Source organism: Oncorhynchus masou, unplaced genomic scaffold (genome assembly GCF_036934945.1).
Source record: "Oncorhynchus masou masou isolate Uvic2021 unplaced genomic scaffold, UVic_Omas_1.1 unplaced_scaffold_514, whole genome shotgun sequence".
Classification (NCBI taxonomy): Eukaryota; Metazoa; Chordata; class Actinopteri; order Salmoniformes; family Salmonidae; genus Oncorhynchus; species Oncorhynchus masou.
This window is the reverse complement of record NW_027011543.1, coordinates 92,501-112,681: the sequence shown is the minus strand read 5'-3', so window position 1 is coordinate 112,681 and position 20,181 is coordinate 92,501. Positions and strand designations below refer to the sequence as shown.

Genomic DNA, 20,181 nt, shown 5'->3' with positions numbered 1-20,181 from the left:
TTCCATTCTACTCACTTCCATTCCATTCTACTCACTTCCATTCCATTCTACTCACTTCCATTCTATTCACTTGCATTCTATTCACTTGCATTCTATTCACTTGCATTCCATTCTATTCACTTCCATTCTATTCACTTGCATTCTATTCACTTGCATTCCATTCTATTCACTTCTATTCCATTCTACTCACTTCCATTCCATTCTACTCACTTCTATTCCATTCTATTCACTTCCGTTTCATTCTATTCACTTCCATTCCATTCTATTCACTTCTATTCCATTCTCCTCACTTCCATTCCATTCTATTCACTTCCATTCTATTCATATCCATTCCATTCTATTCACTTCCATTTCATTCTATTCACTTCCATTCCATTCTATTCACTTCTATTCCATTCTACTCACTTCCATTCCATTCTATTCACTTCCATTCTATTCATATCCATTCCATTCTATTCACTTCCATTTCATTCTATTCACTTCCATTCCATTCTATTCACTTCTATTCCATTCTACTCACTTGCATTCCATTCTATTCACTTCCATTCTATTCACTTGCATTCTATTCACTTGCATTCCATTCTATTCACTTCTATTCCATTCTACTCACTTCTATTCCATTCTATTCACTTCCGTTTCATTCTATTCACTTCCATTCCATTCTATTCACTTCTATTCCATTCTACTCACTTCCATTCCATTCTATTCACTTCCATTCTATTCATATCCATTCCATTCTATTCACTTCCATTTCATTCTATTCACTTCCATTCCATTCTATTCACTTCTATTCCATTCTACTCACTTCCATTCCATTCTATTCACTTCCATTCTATTCACATCCATTCCATTCTATTCACTTCCATTTCAGTCTATTCCATTCTACTCAGTATCACTCTACTCCCATTCCAATATTCCATTCCTAGTAAGTTCTGAGTTGCCAGACAGGCGGAATAGAGGCATCAGAAGCTATCGCATCGCTCCAGGAATCTGCTTCCTTTAACATGGATGAACTTCAAGTGACGATGTGTTAGTACCTACAGCATATCCAACGTACCTTGGATTTCTATACCATTACTATATGGCATCTATAGTCTTATTACATGCATATAACTGAGAGATGAGATAGTTTAGGATGTACCCCTAGGAGAAGAGGGGGACAGCATGCATGGAGAGGTGGAGGTGAAGAACAGGAGGAAGAGGAAAGAGAGAGACATAGAGAGGGAGGGGGAGAGAGAGAGAGAGAGACAGAGAGAGAGGGAGAGACAGAGAGAGAGAGATAAAAGGGGGAGATAGAGAGAGAGTGAGAGACAGAGAGAGAGAGAGGGGGAGACACATAGAGAGAGAGAGAGAGAGAGAGAGAGAGGGAGACAGAGAGAGAGATAAAAGGGGGGGAGAGAGAGAGGGAGAGACAGAGAGAGAGATAAAAGGGGGAGAGAGAGAGTGAGAGACAGAGAGAGAGAGAGAAAGAAATGAAACAGAGAGAGAAATCACCTGCTGTTGTCATGGTCTAGGCACGGGGAGGATTGGCTAGAAGCAGACAAAACACACACCATCAGAGAGAGAAATATATAGAGAGAGAAACTTGGAGTGAGAAGGAAGGGGGATAGAGAGAGAGAGAGAGAGAGAGAGAGAGAGAGAGAGACACACAGAGACACAGAGATAGAAACACAGCCCAGAGATAGAAACACAGCATAGAGATAGAGGGAGACACAGAGAGACAGATATACAGAGAGATAGAAACACAGAGAGTTAGAACCACAGCACAGAGAGATATAACCACAGCACAGAGATAGAGGGAGACACAGAGAGATAGAACCACAGAGAGATAGAAATACAGATAGATAGAACCACAGAGAGATATAAATACAGAGAGATAGAACCACAGAGAGATAGAAATACAGATAGATATAACCACAGAGAGATAGAACCACAGAGACAGAGATAGAGGGAGAAAACATAATATAAAGTGAAGGAGTGAAATAGAAGTGTAAAGGGGAAATTAATGTGGATTTAGGAGGTGAATCAAACTCTATCCTGTAACACAGTGAATATTACTAAACATGTGCACCTGTGTGTGTGTGTATCTTTGCGTGCTTGTATGCGTGTGCGTGTGTGTGCGTGCATGTGTGAGCTGCGTGTGTGTGTGTGCATGTGTGTGCTTGCATGCGTGTGTGTGCGTGCGTGTGTATGTGTGTGTGTGTGCATGTGTGTGTGTGTGTGTGTACATGCATGTGTGTGTGTGTGTGCTCCATACTGACCCAGAGTGCAGCAGGCTAGATGACAGCACTACGTTGTCCAGGTGCTCTGCTCCCCAGCTCAGTCTGAAGGAGTCCTTCTCATTCTCTCTGGACAGAGACGACACCTGCTGACCAACACAACTACATCTGGAGGTGAACTTCAAAAAGAAACATCAACAGGTGTATTTATATAGGTGACTATACAGGTGTGTTAAGGTTTCTACAGGTGTGTAAAGGTTTCTACAGGTGTGTTAAGGTTTCTACAGGTGTGTTAAGGTTTCTACAGGTGTGTTAAGGTTTCTACAGGTGTGTTAAGGTTTCTAAAGGTGTGTTAAGGTTTCTACAGGCGTGTTAAGGTTTCTACAGGCGTGTTAAGGTTTCTACAGGCGTGTTAAGGTTTCTACAGGCGTGTTAAGGTTTCTACGGGCGTGTTAAGGTTTCTACAGGTGTGTTACGGTTTCTACAGGTGTGTTAAGGTTTCTACAGGTGTGTCAAGGTTTCTACAGGTGTGTTAAGGTTTCTACAGGTGTGTTAAGGTTTACAGGTGTGTTAAGGTTTCTACAGGTGTGTTAAGGTTTCTACAGGCGTGTTAAGGTTTCTACAGGCGTGTTAAGGTTTCTACAGGCGTGTTAAGGTTTCTACAGGCGTGTTAAGGTTTCTACAGGCGTGTTAAGGTTTCTACAGGTGTGTTAAGGTTTCTACAGTCGTGTTAAGGTTTCTACAGGTGTGTTAAGGTTCTACAGGTGTGTTAAGGTTTCTACAGGTGTGTGTTAAGGTTTCTACAGGTGTGTTAAGGTTTCTACAGGTGTGTTAAGGTTTCTACAGGTGTGTGTAAAGGTTGTGGTGATGTGTACAGCTGTGTGAAGGTTTCTACAGGCGTGTTAAGGTTTATACAGGCGTGTTAAGGTTTCTACAGGCGTGTTAAGGTTTCTACAGGCGTGTTAAGGTTTCTACAGGCGTGTTAAGGTTTCTACAGGCGTGTTAAGGTTTCTACAGTCGTGTTAAGGTTTCTACAGGTGTGTTAAGGTTTCTACAGGTGTGTTAAGGTTTCTACAGGTGTGTGTAAAGGTTGTGGTGATGTGTACAGCTGTGTGAAGGTTTCTACAGGCTTGTTAAGGTTTATACAGGTGTGTTAAGGTTTCTACGGGTGTGTTAAGGTTTCTACAGGTGTGTTACGGTTTCTACAGGTTTGTTAAGGTTCTACAGGTGTGTTAAGGTTTCTACAGGTGTGTGTAAAGGTTGTGATGATGTGTACAGGTGTGTTAAGGTTTCTACAGGCGTGTTAAGGTTTCTACAGGCGTGTTAAGGTTTCTACAGGCGTGTTAAGGTTTCTACAGGTGTGTTAAGTTATCTACAGGTGTGTTAAGGTTTCTACAGGTGTGTTAAGGTTTCTACAGGCGTGTTAAGGTTTCTACAGGCGTGTTAAGGTTTCTACAGGTGTGTTAAGGTTTCTACAGGCGTGTTAAGGTTTCTACAGGTGTGTTAAGGTTTCTACAGGCGTGTTAAGGTTTCTACAGGCGTGTTAAGGTTTCTACAGGCGTGTTAAGGTTTCTACAGGTGTGTTAAGTTATCTACAGGTGTGTTAAGTTATCTACAGGTGTGTTAAGGTTTCTACAGGTGTGTGTAAAGGTTGTGATGATGTGTACAGGTGTGTTAAGGTTTCTACAGGTGTGTTAAGGTTTCTACAGCTGTGTTAAGGTTTCTACAGGCGTGTTAAGGTTTCTACAGGCGTGTTAAGGTTTCTACAGGCGTGTTAAGGTTTCTACAGGTGTGTTAAGTTATCTACAGGTGTGTTAAGTTATCTACAGGTGTGTTAAGGTTTCTACAGGTGTGTGTAAAGGTTGTGATGATGTGTACAGGTGTGTTAAGGTTTCTACAGGTGTGTTAAGGTTTCTACAGGTGTGTTAAGGTTTCTACAGGTGTGTGTAAAGGTTTCTACAGGTGTGTTAAGGTTTCTACAGGTGTGTGTAAAGGTTGCGATGATGTGTACAGCTGTGTGAAGGTGAACACCGGTTTCTGTAAAGGTGTGAAGTGTGTAAATGTTTAATGACCTGGTGGCTGGTGATCATGTCTTCAATCAGGACTCCATCTCTCTGGTGGACAGGGGTCTGATGAGACCTGGAGACATAGACAGTACTATATTATACACATCAACACAGTGATAGAGGGTCTGACGAGACCTGGAGACATAGACAGTACTATATTATACACAGTGATAGAGGGTCTGATGAGACCTGGAGACATAGACAGTACTATATTATACACAGTGATAGAGGGTCTGATGAGACCTGGAGACACAGACAGTACTATATTATACACATCAACACAGTGACAGAGGGTCTGATGAGACCTGGAGACATAGACAGTACTATATTATACACATCAACACAGTGATAGAGGGTCTGATGAGACCTGGAGACACAGACAGTACTATATTATACACATCAACACAGTGATAGAGGGTCTGATGAGACCTGGAGACATAGACAGTACTATATTATACACAGTGATAGAGGGTCTGATGAGACCTGGAGACATAGACAGTACTATATTATACACATCAACACAGTGATAGAGGGTCTAATGAGACATAGACAGTACTATATTATACACAGTGATAGAGGGTCTGATGAGACCTGGAGACATAGACAGTACTATATTATACACAGTGATAGAGGGTCTGATGAGACCTGGAGACATAGACAGTACTATATTATACACAGTGATAGAGGGTCTGATGAGACCTGGAGACATAGACAGTACTATATTATACACAGTGATAGAGGGTCTGATGAGACCTGGAGACATAGACAGTACTATATTATACACAGTGATAGAGGGTCTGATGAGACCTGGAGACACAGACAGTACTATATTATACACATCAACACAGTGATAGAGGGTCTGATGAGACCTGGAGACATAGACAGTACTATATTATACACATCAACACAGTGATAGAGGGTCTGATGAGACCTGGAGACATAGACAGTACTATATTATACACATCAACACAGTGATAGAGGGTCTGATGAGACCTGGAGACATAGACAGTACTATATTATACACATCAACACAGTGATAGAGGGTCTGATGAGACCTGGAGACATAGACAGTACTATATTATACACATCAACACAGTGATAGAGGGTCTGATGAGACCTGGAGACATAGACAGTACTATATTATACACATCAACACAGTGATAGAGGGTCTGACGAGACCTGGAGACATAGACAGTACTATATTATACACATCAACACAGTGATAGAGGGTCTGATGAGACCTGGAGACATAGACAGTACTATATTATACACATCAACACAGTGATAGAGGGTCTGACGAGACCTGGAGACATAGACAGTACTATATTATACACATCAACACAGTGATAGAGGGTCTGATGAGACCTGGAGACATAGACAGTACTATATTATACACAGTGATAGAGGGTCTGATGAGACCTGGAGACATAGACAGTACTATATTATACACAGTGATAGAGGGTCTGATGAGACCTGGAGACACAGACAGTACTATATTATACACATCAACACAGTGATAGAGGGTCTGATGAGACCTGGAGACATAGACAGTACTATATTATACACAGTGATAGAGGGTCTGATGAGACCTGGAGACATAGACAGTACTATATTATACACATCAACACAGTGATAGAGGGTCTGATGAGACCTGGAGACATAGACAGTACTATATTATACACATCAACACAGTGATAGAGGGTCTGATGAGACCTGGAGACATAGACAGTACTATATTATACACAGTGATAGAGGGTCTGATGAGACCTGGAGACATAGACAGTACTATATTATACACATCAACACAGTGATAGAGGGTCTGATGAGACCTGGAGACACAGACAGTACTATATTATACACATCAACACAGTGATAGAGGGTCTGATGAGACCTGGAGACATAGACAGTACTATATTATACACAGTGATAGAGGGTCTGATGAGACTTGGAGACATAGACAGTACTATATTATACACAGTGATAGAGGGTCTGATGAGACCTGGAGACATAGACAGTACTATATTATACACAGTGATAGAGGGTCTGACGAGACCTGGAGACATAGACAGTACTATATTATACACATCAACACAGTGATAGAGGGTCTGATGAGACCTGGAGACATAGACAGTACTATATTATACACATCAACACAGTGATAGAGGGTCTGATGAGACCTGGAGACATAGACAGTACTATATTATACACATCAACACAGTGATAGAGGGTCTGATGAGACCTGGAGACATAGACAGTACTCTATTATACACAGTGATAGAGGGTCTAATGAGACCTGGAGACATAGACAGTACTATATTATACACATCAACACAGTGATAGAGGGTCTGATGAGACCTGGAGACATAGACAGTACTATATTATACACAGTGATAGAGGGTCTGATGAGACCTGGAGACACAGACAGTACTATATTATACACAGTGATAGAGGGTCTGATGAGACCTGGAGACATAGACAGTACTATATTATACACAGTGATAGAGGGTCTGATGAGACCTGGAGACATAGACAGTACTATATTATACACATCAACACAGTGATAGAGGGTCTGATGAGACCTGGAGACATAGATAGTACTATATTATACACATCAACACAGTGATAGAGGGTCTGATGAGACCTGGAGACATAGACAGTACTATATTATACACAGTGATAGAGGGTCTGATGAGACCTGGAGACATAGACAGTACTATATTATACACAGTGATAGAGGGTCTGATGAGACCTGGAGACACAGACAGTACTATATTATACACATCAACACAGTGATAGAGGGTCTGATGAGACCTGGAGACATAGACAGTACTATATTATACACAGTGATAGAGGGTCTGATGAGACCTGGAGACATAGACAGTACTATATTATACACATCAACACAGTGATAGAGGGTCTGATGAGACCTGGAGACATAGATAGTACTATATTATACACATCAACACAGTGATAGAGGGTCTGATGAGACCTGGAGACATAGACAGTACTATATTATACACAGTGATAGAGGGTCTGATGAGACCTGGAGACATAGACAGTACTATATTATACACAGTGATAGAGGGTCTGATGAGACCTGGAGACATAGACAGTACTATATTATACACAGTGATAGAGGGTCTGATGAGACCTGGAGACATAGACAGTACTATATTATACACAGTGATAGAGGGTCTGATGAGACCTGGAGACATAGACAGTACTATATTATACACATCAACACAGTGATAGAGGGTCTGATGAGACCTGGAGACATAGACAGTACTATATTATACACATCAACACAGTGATAGAGGGTATGATGAGACATAGACAGTACTATATTATACACAGTGATAGAGGGTCTGATGAGACCTGGAGACATAGACAGTACTATATTATACACATCAACACAGTGATAGAGGGTCTGATGAGACCTGGAGACACAGACAGTACTATATTATACACATCAACACAGTGATAGAGGGTCTGATGAGACCTGGAGACATAGACAGTACTATATTATACACATCAACACAGTGATAGAGGGTCTGATGAGACCTGGAGACATAGACAGTACTATATTATACACATCAACACAGTGATAGAGGGTCTGATGAGACCTGGAGACATAGACAGTACTATATTATACACAGTGATAGAGGGTCTGATGAGACCTGGAGACATAGACAGTACTATATTATACACAGTGATAGGGGGTCTGATGAGACCTGGAGACATAGACAGTACTATATTATACACATCAACACAGTGATAGAGGGTCTGACGAGACCTGGAGACATAGACAGTACTATATTATACACAGTGATAGAGGGTCTGATGAGACCTGGAGACATAGACAGTACTATATTATACACAGTGATAGAGGGTCTGATGAGACCTGGAGACATAGACAGTACTATATTATACACAGTGATAGAGGGTCTGATGAGACCTGGAGACATAGACAGTACTATATTATACACAGTGATAGAGGGTCTGATGAGACCTGGAGACATAGACAGTACTATATTATACACATCAACACAGTGATAGAGGGTCTGATGAGACCTGGAGACATAGACAGTACTATATTATACACATCAACACAGTGATAGAGGGTCTGATGAGACCTGGAGACACAGACAGTACTATATTATACACATCAACACAGTGATAGAGGGTCTGATGAGACCTGGAGACATAGACAGTACTATATTATACACATCAACACAGTGATAGAGGGTCTGATGAGACCTGGAGACATAGACAGTACTATATTATACACAGTGATAGAGGGTCTGATGAGACCTGGAGACATAGACAGTACTATATTATACACAGTGATAGAGGGTCTGATGAGACCTGGAGACATAGACAGTACTATATTATACACAGTGATAGAGGGTCTAATGAGACCTGGAGACATAGACAGTACTATATTATACACATCAACACAGTGATAGAGGGTCTGATGAGACCTGGAGACATAGACAGTACTATATTATACACATCAACACAGTGATAGAGGGTCTGATGAGACCTGGAGACACAGACAGTACTATATTATACACATCAACACAGTGATAGAGGGTCTGATGAGACCTGGAGACATAGACAGTACTATATTATACACATCAACACAGTGATAGAGGGTCTGATGAGACCTGGAGACATAGACAGTACTATATTATACACAGTGATAGAGGGTCTGATGAGACCTGGAGACACAGACAGTACTATATTATACACAGTGATAGAGGGTCTGACGAGACCTGGAGACATAGACAGTACTATATTATACACAGTGATAGAGGGTCTGATGAGACCTGGAGACATAGACAGTACTATATTATACACATCAACACAGTGATAGAGGGTCTGATGAGACCTGGAGACACAGACAGTACTATATTATACACATCAACACAGTGATAGAGGGTCTGATGAGACCTGGAGACATAGACAGTACTATATTATACACAGTGATAGAGGGTCTGACGAGACCTGGAGACATAGACAGTACTATATTATACACATCAACACAGTGATAGAGGGTCTGATGAGACCTGGAGACACAGACAGTACTATATTATACACAGTGATAGAGGGTCTGATGAGACCTGGAGACATAGACAGTACTATATTATACACAGTGATAGAGGGTCTGACGAGACCTGGAGACATAGACAGTACTATATTATACACATCAACACAGTGATAGAGGGTCTGATGAGACCTGGAGACATAGACAGTACTATATTATACACAGTGATAGAGGGTCTGATGAGACCTGGAGACATAGACAGTACTATATTATACACATCAACACAGTGATAGAGGGTCTGATGAGACCTGGAGACATAGACAGTACTATATTATACACATCAACACAGTGATAGAGGGTCTGATGAGACCTGGAGACACAGACAGTACTATATTATACACATCAACACAGTGATAGAGGGTCTGATGAGACCTGGAGACACAGACAGTACTATATTATACACAGTGATAGAGGGTCTGATGAGACCTGGAGACATAGACAGTACTATATTATACACAGTGATAGAGGGTCTGACGAGACCTGGAGACATAGACAGTACTATATTATACACATCAACACAGTGATAGAGGGTCTGATGAGACCTGGAGACATAGACAGTACTATATTATACACAGTGATAGAGGGTCTGATGAGACCTGGAGACATAGACAGTACTATATTATACACAGTGATAGAGGGTCTGATGAGACCTGGAGACACAGACAGTACTATATTATACACAGTGATAGAGGGTCTGATGAGACCTGGAGACATAGACAGTACTATATTATACACAGTGATAGAGGGTCTGATGAGACCTGGAGACATAGACAGTACTATATTATACACATCAACACAGTGATAGAGGGTCTGATGAGACCTGGAGACATAGACAGTACTATATTATACACAGTGATAGAGGGTCTGATGAGACCTGGAGACATAGACAGTACTATATTATACACAGTGATAGAGGGTCTGATGAGACCTGGAGACATAGACAGTACTATATTATACACAGTGATAGAGGGTCTGATGAGACCTGGAGACATAGACAGTACTATATTATACACAGTGATAGAGGGTCTGATGAGACCTGGAGACATAGACAGTACTATATTATACACATCAACACAGTGATAGAGGGTCTGATGAGACCTGGAGACATAGACAGTACTATATTATACACAGTGATAGAGGGTCTGATGAGACCTGGAGACATAGACAGTACTATATTATACACATCAACACAGTGATAGAGGGTCTGATGAGACCTGGAGACATAGACAGTACTATATTATACACATCAACACAGTGATAGAGGGTCTGATGAGACCTGGAGACATAGACAGTACTATATTATACACAGTGATAGAGGGTCTGATGAGACCTGGAGACATAGACAGTACTATATTATACACAGTGATAGAGGGTCTGATGAGACCTGGAGACACAGACAGTACTATATTATACACAGTGATAGAGGGTCTGATGAGACCTGGAGACATAGACAGTACTATATTATACACAGTGATAGAGGGTCTGATGAGACCTGGAGACATAGACAGTACTATATTATACACAGTGATAGAGGGTCTGATGAGACCTGGAGACACAGACAGTACTATATTATACACATCAACACAGTGATAGAGGGTCTGATGAGACCTGGAGACACAGACAGTACTATATTATACACAGTGATAGAGGGTCTGATGAGACCTGGAGACACAGACAGTACTATATTATACACATCAACACAGTGATAGAGGGTCTGATGAGACCTGGAGACACAGACAGTACTATATTATACACATCAACACAGTGATAGAGGGTCTGATGAGACCTGGAGACACAGACAGTACTATATTATACACAGTGATAGAGGGTCTGATGAGACCTGGAGACATAGACAGTACTATATTATACACATCAACACAGTGATAGAGGGTCTGATGAGACCTGGAGACATAGACAGTACTATATTATACACAGTGATAGAGGGTCTGATGAGACCTGGAGACACAGACAGTACTATATTATACACAGTGATAGAGGGTCTGACGAGACCTGGAGACATAGACAGTACTATATTATACACAGTGATATAGGGTCTGATGAGACCTGGAGACATAGACAGTACTATATTATACACAGTGATAGAGGGTCTGATGAGACCTGGAGACACAGACAGTACTATATTATACACAGTGATAGAGGGTCTGACGAGACCTGGAGACATAGACAGTACTATATTATACACAGTGATAGAGGGTCTGATGAGACCTGGAGACATAGACAGTACTATATTATACACAGTGATAGAGGGTCTGATGAGACCTGGAGACATAGACAGTACTATATTATACACATCAACACAGTGATAGAGCGTCTGATGAGACCTGGAGACACAGACAGTACTATATTATACACATCAACACAGTGATAGAGGGTCTGATGAGACCTGGAGACATAGACAGTACTATATTATACACATCAACACAGTGATAGAGGGTCTGATGAGACCTGGAGACACAGACAGTACTATATTATACACATCAACACAGTGATAGGGGGTCTGATGAGACCTGGAGACACAGACAGTACTATATTATACACATCAACACAGTGATAGAGGGTCTGATGAGACCTGGAGACACAGACAGTACTATATTATACACAGTGATAGAGGGTCTGATGAGACCTGGAGACACAGACAGTACTATATTATACACATCAACACAGTGATAGGGGGTCTGATGAGACCTGGAGACATAGACAGTACTATATTATACACATCAACACAGTGATAGAGGGTCTGATGAGACCTGGAGACACAGACAGTACTATATTATACACAGTGATAGAGGGTCTGATGAGACCTGGAGACATAGACAGTACTATATTATACACATCAACACAGTGATAGAGGGTCTAATGAGACATAGACAGTACTATATTATACACAGTGATAGAGGGTCTGATGAGACCTGGAGACATAGACAGTACTATATTATACACAGTGATAGAGGGTCTGATGAGACCTGGAGACATAGACAGTACTATATTATACACAGTGATAGAGGGTCTGATGAGACCTGGAGACATAGACAGTACTATATTATACACAGTGATAGAGGGTCTGATGAGACCTGGAGACATAGACAGTACTATATTATACACAGTGATAGAGGGTCTGATGAGACCTGGAGACACAGACAGTACTATATTATACACATCAACACAGTGATAGAGGGTCTGATGAGACCTGGAGACATAGACAGTACTATATTATACACATCAACACAGTGATAGAGGGTCTGATGAGACCTGGAGACATAGACAGTACTATATTATACACATCAACACAGTGATAGAGGGTCTGATGAGACCTGGAGACATAGACAGTACTATATTATACACATCAACACAGTGATAGAGGGTCTGATGAGACCTGGAGACATAGACAGTACTATATTATACACATCAACACAGTGATAGAGGGTCTGATGAGACCTGGAGACATAGACAGTACTATATTATACACATCAACACAGTGATAGAGGGTCTGACGAGACCTGGAGACATAGACAGTACTATATTATACACATCAACACAGTGATAGAGGGTCTGATGAGACCTGGAGACATAGACAGTACTATATTATACACATCAACACAGTGATAGAGGGTCTGATGAGACCTGGAGACATAGACAGTACTATATTATACACATCAACACAGTGATAGAGGGTCTGATGAGACCTGGAGACATAGACAGTACTATATTATACACAGTGATAGAGGGTCTGATGAGACCTGGAGACATAGACAGTACTATATTATACACAGTGATAGAGGGTCTGATGAGACCTGGAGACACAGACAGTACTATATTATACACATCAACACAGTGATAGAGGGTCTGATGAGACCTGGAGACATAGACAGTACTATATTATACACAGTGATAGAGGGTCTGATGAGACCTGGAGACATAGACAGTACTATATTATACACATCAACACAGTGATAGAGGGTCTGATGAGACCTGGAGACATAGACAGTACTATATTATACACATCAACACAGTGATAGAGGGTCTGATGAGACCTGGAGACATAGACAGTACTATATTATACACAGTGATAGAGGGTCTGATGAGACCTGGAGACATAGACAGTACTATATTATACACATCAACACAGTGATAGAGGGTCTGATGAGACCTGGAGACACAGACAGTACTATATTATACACATCAACACAGTGATAGAGGGTCTGATGAGACCTGGAGACATAGACAGTACTATATTATACACAGTGATAGAGGGTCTGATGAGACTTGGAGACATAGACAGTACTATATTATACACAGTGATAGAGGGTCTGATGAGACCTGGAGACATAGACAGTACTATATTATACACAGTGATAGAGGGTCTGACGAGACCTGGAGACATAGACAGTACTATATTATACACATCAACACAGTGATAGAGGGTCTGATGAGACCTGGAGACATAGACAGTACTATATTATACACATCAACACAGTGATAGAGGGTCTGATGAGACCTGGAGACATAGACAGTACTATATTATACACATCAACACAGTGATAGAGGGTCTGATGAGACCTGGAGACATAGACAGTACTCTATTATACACAGTGATAGAGGGTCTAATGAGACCTGGAGACATAGACAGTACTATATTATACACATCAACACAGTGATAGAGGGTCTGATGAGACCTGGAGACATAGACAGTACTATATTATACACAGTGATAGAGGGTCTGATGAGACCTGGAGACACAGACAGTACTATATTATACACAGTGATAGAGGGTCTGATGAGACCTGGAGACATAGACAGTACTATATTATACACAGTGATAGAGGGTCTGATGAGACCTGGAGACATAGACAGTACTATATTATACACATCAACACAGTGATAGAGGGTCTGATGAGACCTGGAGACATAGATAGTACTATATTATACACATCAACACAGTGATAGAGGGTCTGATGAGACCTGGAGACATAGACAGTACTATATTATACACAGTGATAGAGGGTCTGATGAGACCTGGAGACATAGACAGTACTATATTATACACAGTGATAGAGGGTCTGATGAGACCTGGAGACACAGACAGTACTATATTATACACATCAACACAGTGATAGAGGGTCTGATGAGACCTGGAGACATAGACAGTACTATATTATACACAGTGATAGAGGGTCTGATGAGACCTGGAGACATAGACAGTACTATATTATACACATCAACACAGTGATAGAGGGTCTGATGAGACCTGGAGACATAGATAGTACTATATTATACACATCAACACAGTGATAGAGGGTCTGATGAGACCTGGAGACATAGACAGTACTATATTATACACAGTGATAGAGGGTCTGATGAGACCTGGAGACATAGACAGTACTATATTATACACAGTGATAGAGGGTCTGATGAGACCTGGAGACATAGACAGTACTATATTATACACAGTGATAGAGGGTCTGATGAGACCTGGAGACATAGACAGTACTATATTATACACAGTGATAGAGGGTCTGATGAGACCTGGAGACATAGACAGTACTATATTATACACATCAACACAGTGATAGAGGGTCTGATGAGACCTGGAGACATAGACAGTACTATATTATACACATCAACACAGTGATAGAGGGTATGATGAGACATAGACAGTACTATATTATACACAGTGATAGAGGGTCTGATGAGACCTGGAGACATAGACAGTACTATATTATACACATCAACACAGTGATAGAGGGTCTGATGAGACCTGGAGACACAGACAGTACTATATTATACACATCAACACAGTGATAGAGGGTCTGATGAGACCTGGAGACATAGACAGTACTATATTATACACATCAACACAGTGATAGAGGGTCTGATGAGACCTGGAGACATAGACAGTACTATATTATACACATCAACACAGTGATAGAGGGTCTGATGAGACCTGGAGACATAGACAGTACTATATTATACACAGTGATAGAGGGTCTGATGAGACCTGGAGACATAGACAGTACTATATTATACACAGTGATAGGGGGTCTGATGAGACCTGGAGACATAGACAGTACTATATTATACACATCAACACAGTGATAGAGGGTCTGACGAGACCTGGAGACATAGACAGTACTATATTATACACAGTGATAGAGGGTCTGATGAGACCTGGAGACATAGACAGTACTATATTATACACAGTGATAGAGGGTCTGATGAGACCTGGAGACATAGACAGTACTATATTATACACAGTGATAGAGGGTCTGATGAGACCTGGAGACATAGACAGTACTATATTATACACAGTGATAGAGGGTCTGATGAGACCTGGAGACATAGACAGTACTATATTATACACATCAACACAGTGATAGAGGGTCTGATGAGACCTGGAGACATAGACAGTACTATATTATACACATCAACACAGTGATAGAGGGTCTGATGAGACCTGGAGACACAGACAGTACTATATTATACACATCAACACAGTGATAGAGGGTCTGATGAGACCTGGAGACATAGACAGTACTATATTATACACATCAACACAGTGATAGAGGGTCTGATGAGACCTGGAGACATAGACAGTACTATATTATACACAGTGATAGAGGGTCTGATGAGACCTGGAGACATAGACAGTACTATATTATACACAGTGATAGAGGGTCTGATGAGACCTGGAGACATAGACAGTACTATATTATACACAGTGATAGAGGGTCTAATGAGACCTGGAGACATAGACAGTACTATATTATACACATCAACACAGTGATAGAGGGTCTGATGAGACCTGGAGACATAGACAGTACTATATTATACACATCAACACAGTGATAGAGGGTCTGATGAGACCTGGAGACACAGACAGTACTATATTATACACATCAACACAGTGATAGAGGGTCTGATGAGACCTGGAGACATAGACAGTACTATATTATACACATCAACACAGTGATAGAGGGTCTGATGAGACCTGGAGACATAGACAGTACTATATTATACACAGTGATAGAGGGTCTGATGAGACCTGGAGACACAGACAGTACTATATTATACACAGTGATAGAGGGTCTGACGAGACCTGGAGACATAGACAGTACTATATTATACACAGTGATAGAGGGTCTGATGAGACCTGGAGACATAGACAGTACTATATTATACACATCAACACAGTGATAGAGGGTCTGATGAGACCTGGAGACACAGACAGTACTATATTATACACATCAACACAGTGATAGAGGGTCTGATGAGACCTGGAGACATAGACAGTACTATATTATACACAGTGATAGAGGGTCTGACGAGACCTGGAGACATAGACAGTACTATATTATACACATCAACACAGTGATAGAGGGTCTGATGAGACCTGGAGACACAGACAGTACTATATTATACACAGTGATAGAGGGTCTGATGAGACCTGGAGACATAGACAGTACTATATTATACACAGTGATAGAGGGTCTGACGAGACCTGGAGACATAGACAGTACTATATTATACACATCAACACAGTGATAGAGGGTCTGATGAGACCTGGAGACATAGACAGTACTATATTATACACAGTGATAGAGGGTCTGATGAGACCTGGAGACATAGACAGTACTATATTATACACATCAACACAGTGATAGAGGGTCTGATGAGACCTGGAGACATAGACAGTACTATATTATACACATCAACACAGTGATAGAGGGTCTGATGAGACCTGGAGACACAGACAGTACTATATTATACACATCAACACAGTGATAGAGGGTCTGATGAGACCTGGAGACACAGACAGTACTATATTATACACAGTGATAGAGGGTCTGATGAGACCTGGAGACATAGACAGTACTATATTATACACAGTGATAGAGGGTCTGACGAGACCTGGAGACATAGACAGTACTATATTATACACATCAACACAGTGATAGAGGGTCTGATGAGACCTGGAGACATAGACAGTACTATATTATACACAGTGATAGAGGGTCTGATGAGACCTGGAGACATAGACAGTACTATATTATACACAGTGATAGAGGGTCTGATGAGACCTGGAGACACAGACAGTACTATATTATACACAGTGATAGAGGGTCTGATGAGACCTGGAGACATAGACAGTACTATATTATACACAGTGATAGAGGGTCTGATGAGACCTGGAGACATAGACAGTACTATATTATACACATCAACACAGTGATAGAGGGTCTGATGAGACCTGGAGACATAGACAGTACTATATTATACACAGTGATAGAGGGTCTGATGAGACCTGGAGACATAGACAGTACTATATTATACACAGTGATAGAGGGTCTGATGAGACCTGGAGACATAGACAGTACTATATTATACACAGTGATAGAGGGTCTGATGAGACCTGGAGACATAGACAGTACTATATTATACACAGTGATAGAGGGTCTGATGAGACCTGGAGACATAGACAGTACTATATTATACACATCAACACAGTGATAGAGGGTCTGATGAGACCTGGAGACATAGACAGTACTATATTATACACAGTGATAGAGGGTCTGATGAGACCTGGAGACATAGACAGTACTATATTATACACATCAACACAGTGATAGAGGGTCTGATGAGACCTGGAGACATAGACAGTACTATATTATACACATCAACACAGTGATAGAGGGTCTGATGAGACCTGGAGACATAGACAGTACTATATTATACACAGTGATAGAGGGTCTGATGAGACCTGGAGACATAGACAGTACTATATTATACACAGTGATAGAGGGTCTGATGAGACCTGGAGACACAGACAGTACTATATTATACACAGTGATAGAGGGTCTGATGAGACCTGGAGACATAGACAGTACTATATTATACACAGTGATAGAGGGTCTGATGAGACCTGGAGACATAGACAGTACTATATTATACACAGTGATAGAGGGTCTGATGAGACCTGGAGACACAGACAGTACTATATTATACACATCAACACAGTGATAGAGGGTCTGATGAGACCTGGAGACACAGACAGTACTATATTATACACAGTGATAGAGGGTCTGATGAGACCTGGAGACACAGACAGTACTATATTATACACATCAACACAGTGATAGAGGGTCTGATGAGACCTGGAGACACAGACAGTACTATATTATACACATCAACACAGTGATAGAGGGTCTGATGAGACCTGGAGACACAGACAGTACTATATTATACACAGTGATAGAGGGTCTGATGAGACCTGGAGACATAGACAGTACTATATTATACACATCAACACAGTGATAGAGGGTCTGATGAGACCTGGAGACATAGACAGTACTATATTATACACAGTGATAGAGGGTCTGATGAGACCTGGAGACACAGACAGTACTATATTATACACAGTGATAGAGGGTCTGACGAGACCTGGAGACATAGACAGTACTATATTATACACAGTGATATAGGGTCTGATGAGACCTGGAGACATAGACAGTACTATATTATACACAGTGATAGAGGGTCTGATGAGACCTGGAGACACAGACAGTACTATATTATACACAGTGATAGAGGGTCTGACGAGACCTGGAGACATAGACAGTACTATATTATACACAGTGATAGAGGGTCTGATGAGACCTGGAGACATAGACAGTACTATATTATACACAGTGATAGAGGGTCTGATGAGACCTGGAGACATAGACAGTACTATATTATACACATCAACACAGTGATAGAGCGTCTGATGAGACCTGGAGACACAGACAGTACTATATTATACACATCAACACAGTGATAGAGGGTCTGATGAGACCTGGAGACATAGACAGTACTATATTATACACATCAACACAGTGATAGAGGGTCTGATGAGACCTGGAGACACAGACAGTACTATATTATACACATCAACACATCAACACAGTGATAGGGGGTCTGATGAGACCTGGAGACACAGACAGTACTATATTATACACATCAACACAGTGATAGAGGGTCTGATGAGACCTGGAGACACAGACAGTACTATATTATACACAGTGATAGAGGGTCTGATGAGACCTGGAGACACAGACAGTACTATATTATACACATCAACACAGTGATAGGGGGTCTGATGAGACCTGGAGACATAGACAGTACTATATTATACACATCAACACAGTGATAGAGGGTCTGATGAGACCTGGAGACACAGACAGTACTATATTATACACAGTGATAGAGGGTCTGATGAGACCTGGAGACACAGACAGTACTATATTATACACATCAACACAGTGATAGAGGGTCTGATGAGACCTGGAGACATAGACAGTACTATATTATACACATCAACACAGTGATAGAGGGTCTGATGAGACCTGGAGACACAGACAGTACTATATTATACACAGTGATAGAGGGTCTGACGAGACCTGGAGACACAGACAGTACTATATTATACACAGTGATATAGGGTCTGATGAGACCTGGAGACACAGACAGTACTATATTATACACATCAACACAGTGATAGAGGGTCTGATGAGACCTGGAGACACAGACAGTACTATATTATACACAGTGATAGAGGGTCTGACGAGACCTGGAGACATAGACAGTACTATATTATACACAGTGATAGAGGGTCTGATGAGACCTGGAGACACAGACAGTACTATATTATACACAGTGATAGAGGGTCTGATGAGACCTGGAGACATAGACAGTACTATATTATACACAGTGATAGAGGGTCTGATGAGACCTG

The 20,181-nt window shown here is 41.2% G+C and overlaps 1 protein-coding gene across 1 annotated transcript in view; it reads right to left on the bottom strand.

Moving 5' to 3' along the window:
- Positions 1–20,181, bottom strand: part of LOC135535775 (ankyrin-2-like) — a 183,003-nt gene that overhangs the window by 83,899 nt on the left and 78,923 nt on the right. The window contains 3 exon segments of the mRNA XM_064962208.1: positions 1,495–1,530; positions 2,262–2,365; positions 4,292–4,358. Of these exon segments, the coding sequence (XP_064818280.1) occupies positions 1,495–1,530; positions 2,262–2,365; positions 4,292–4,358 (207 nt within the window).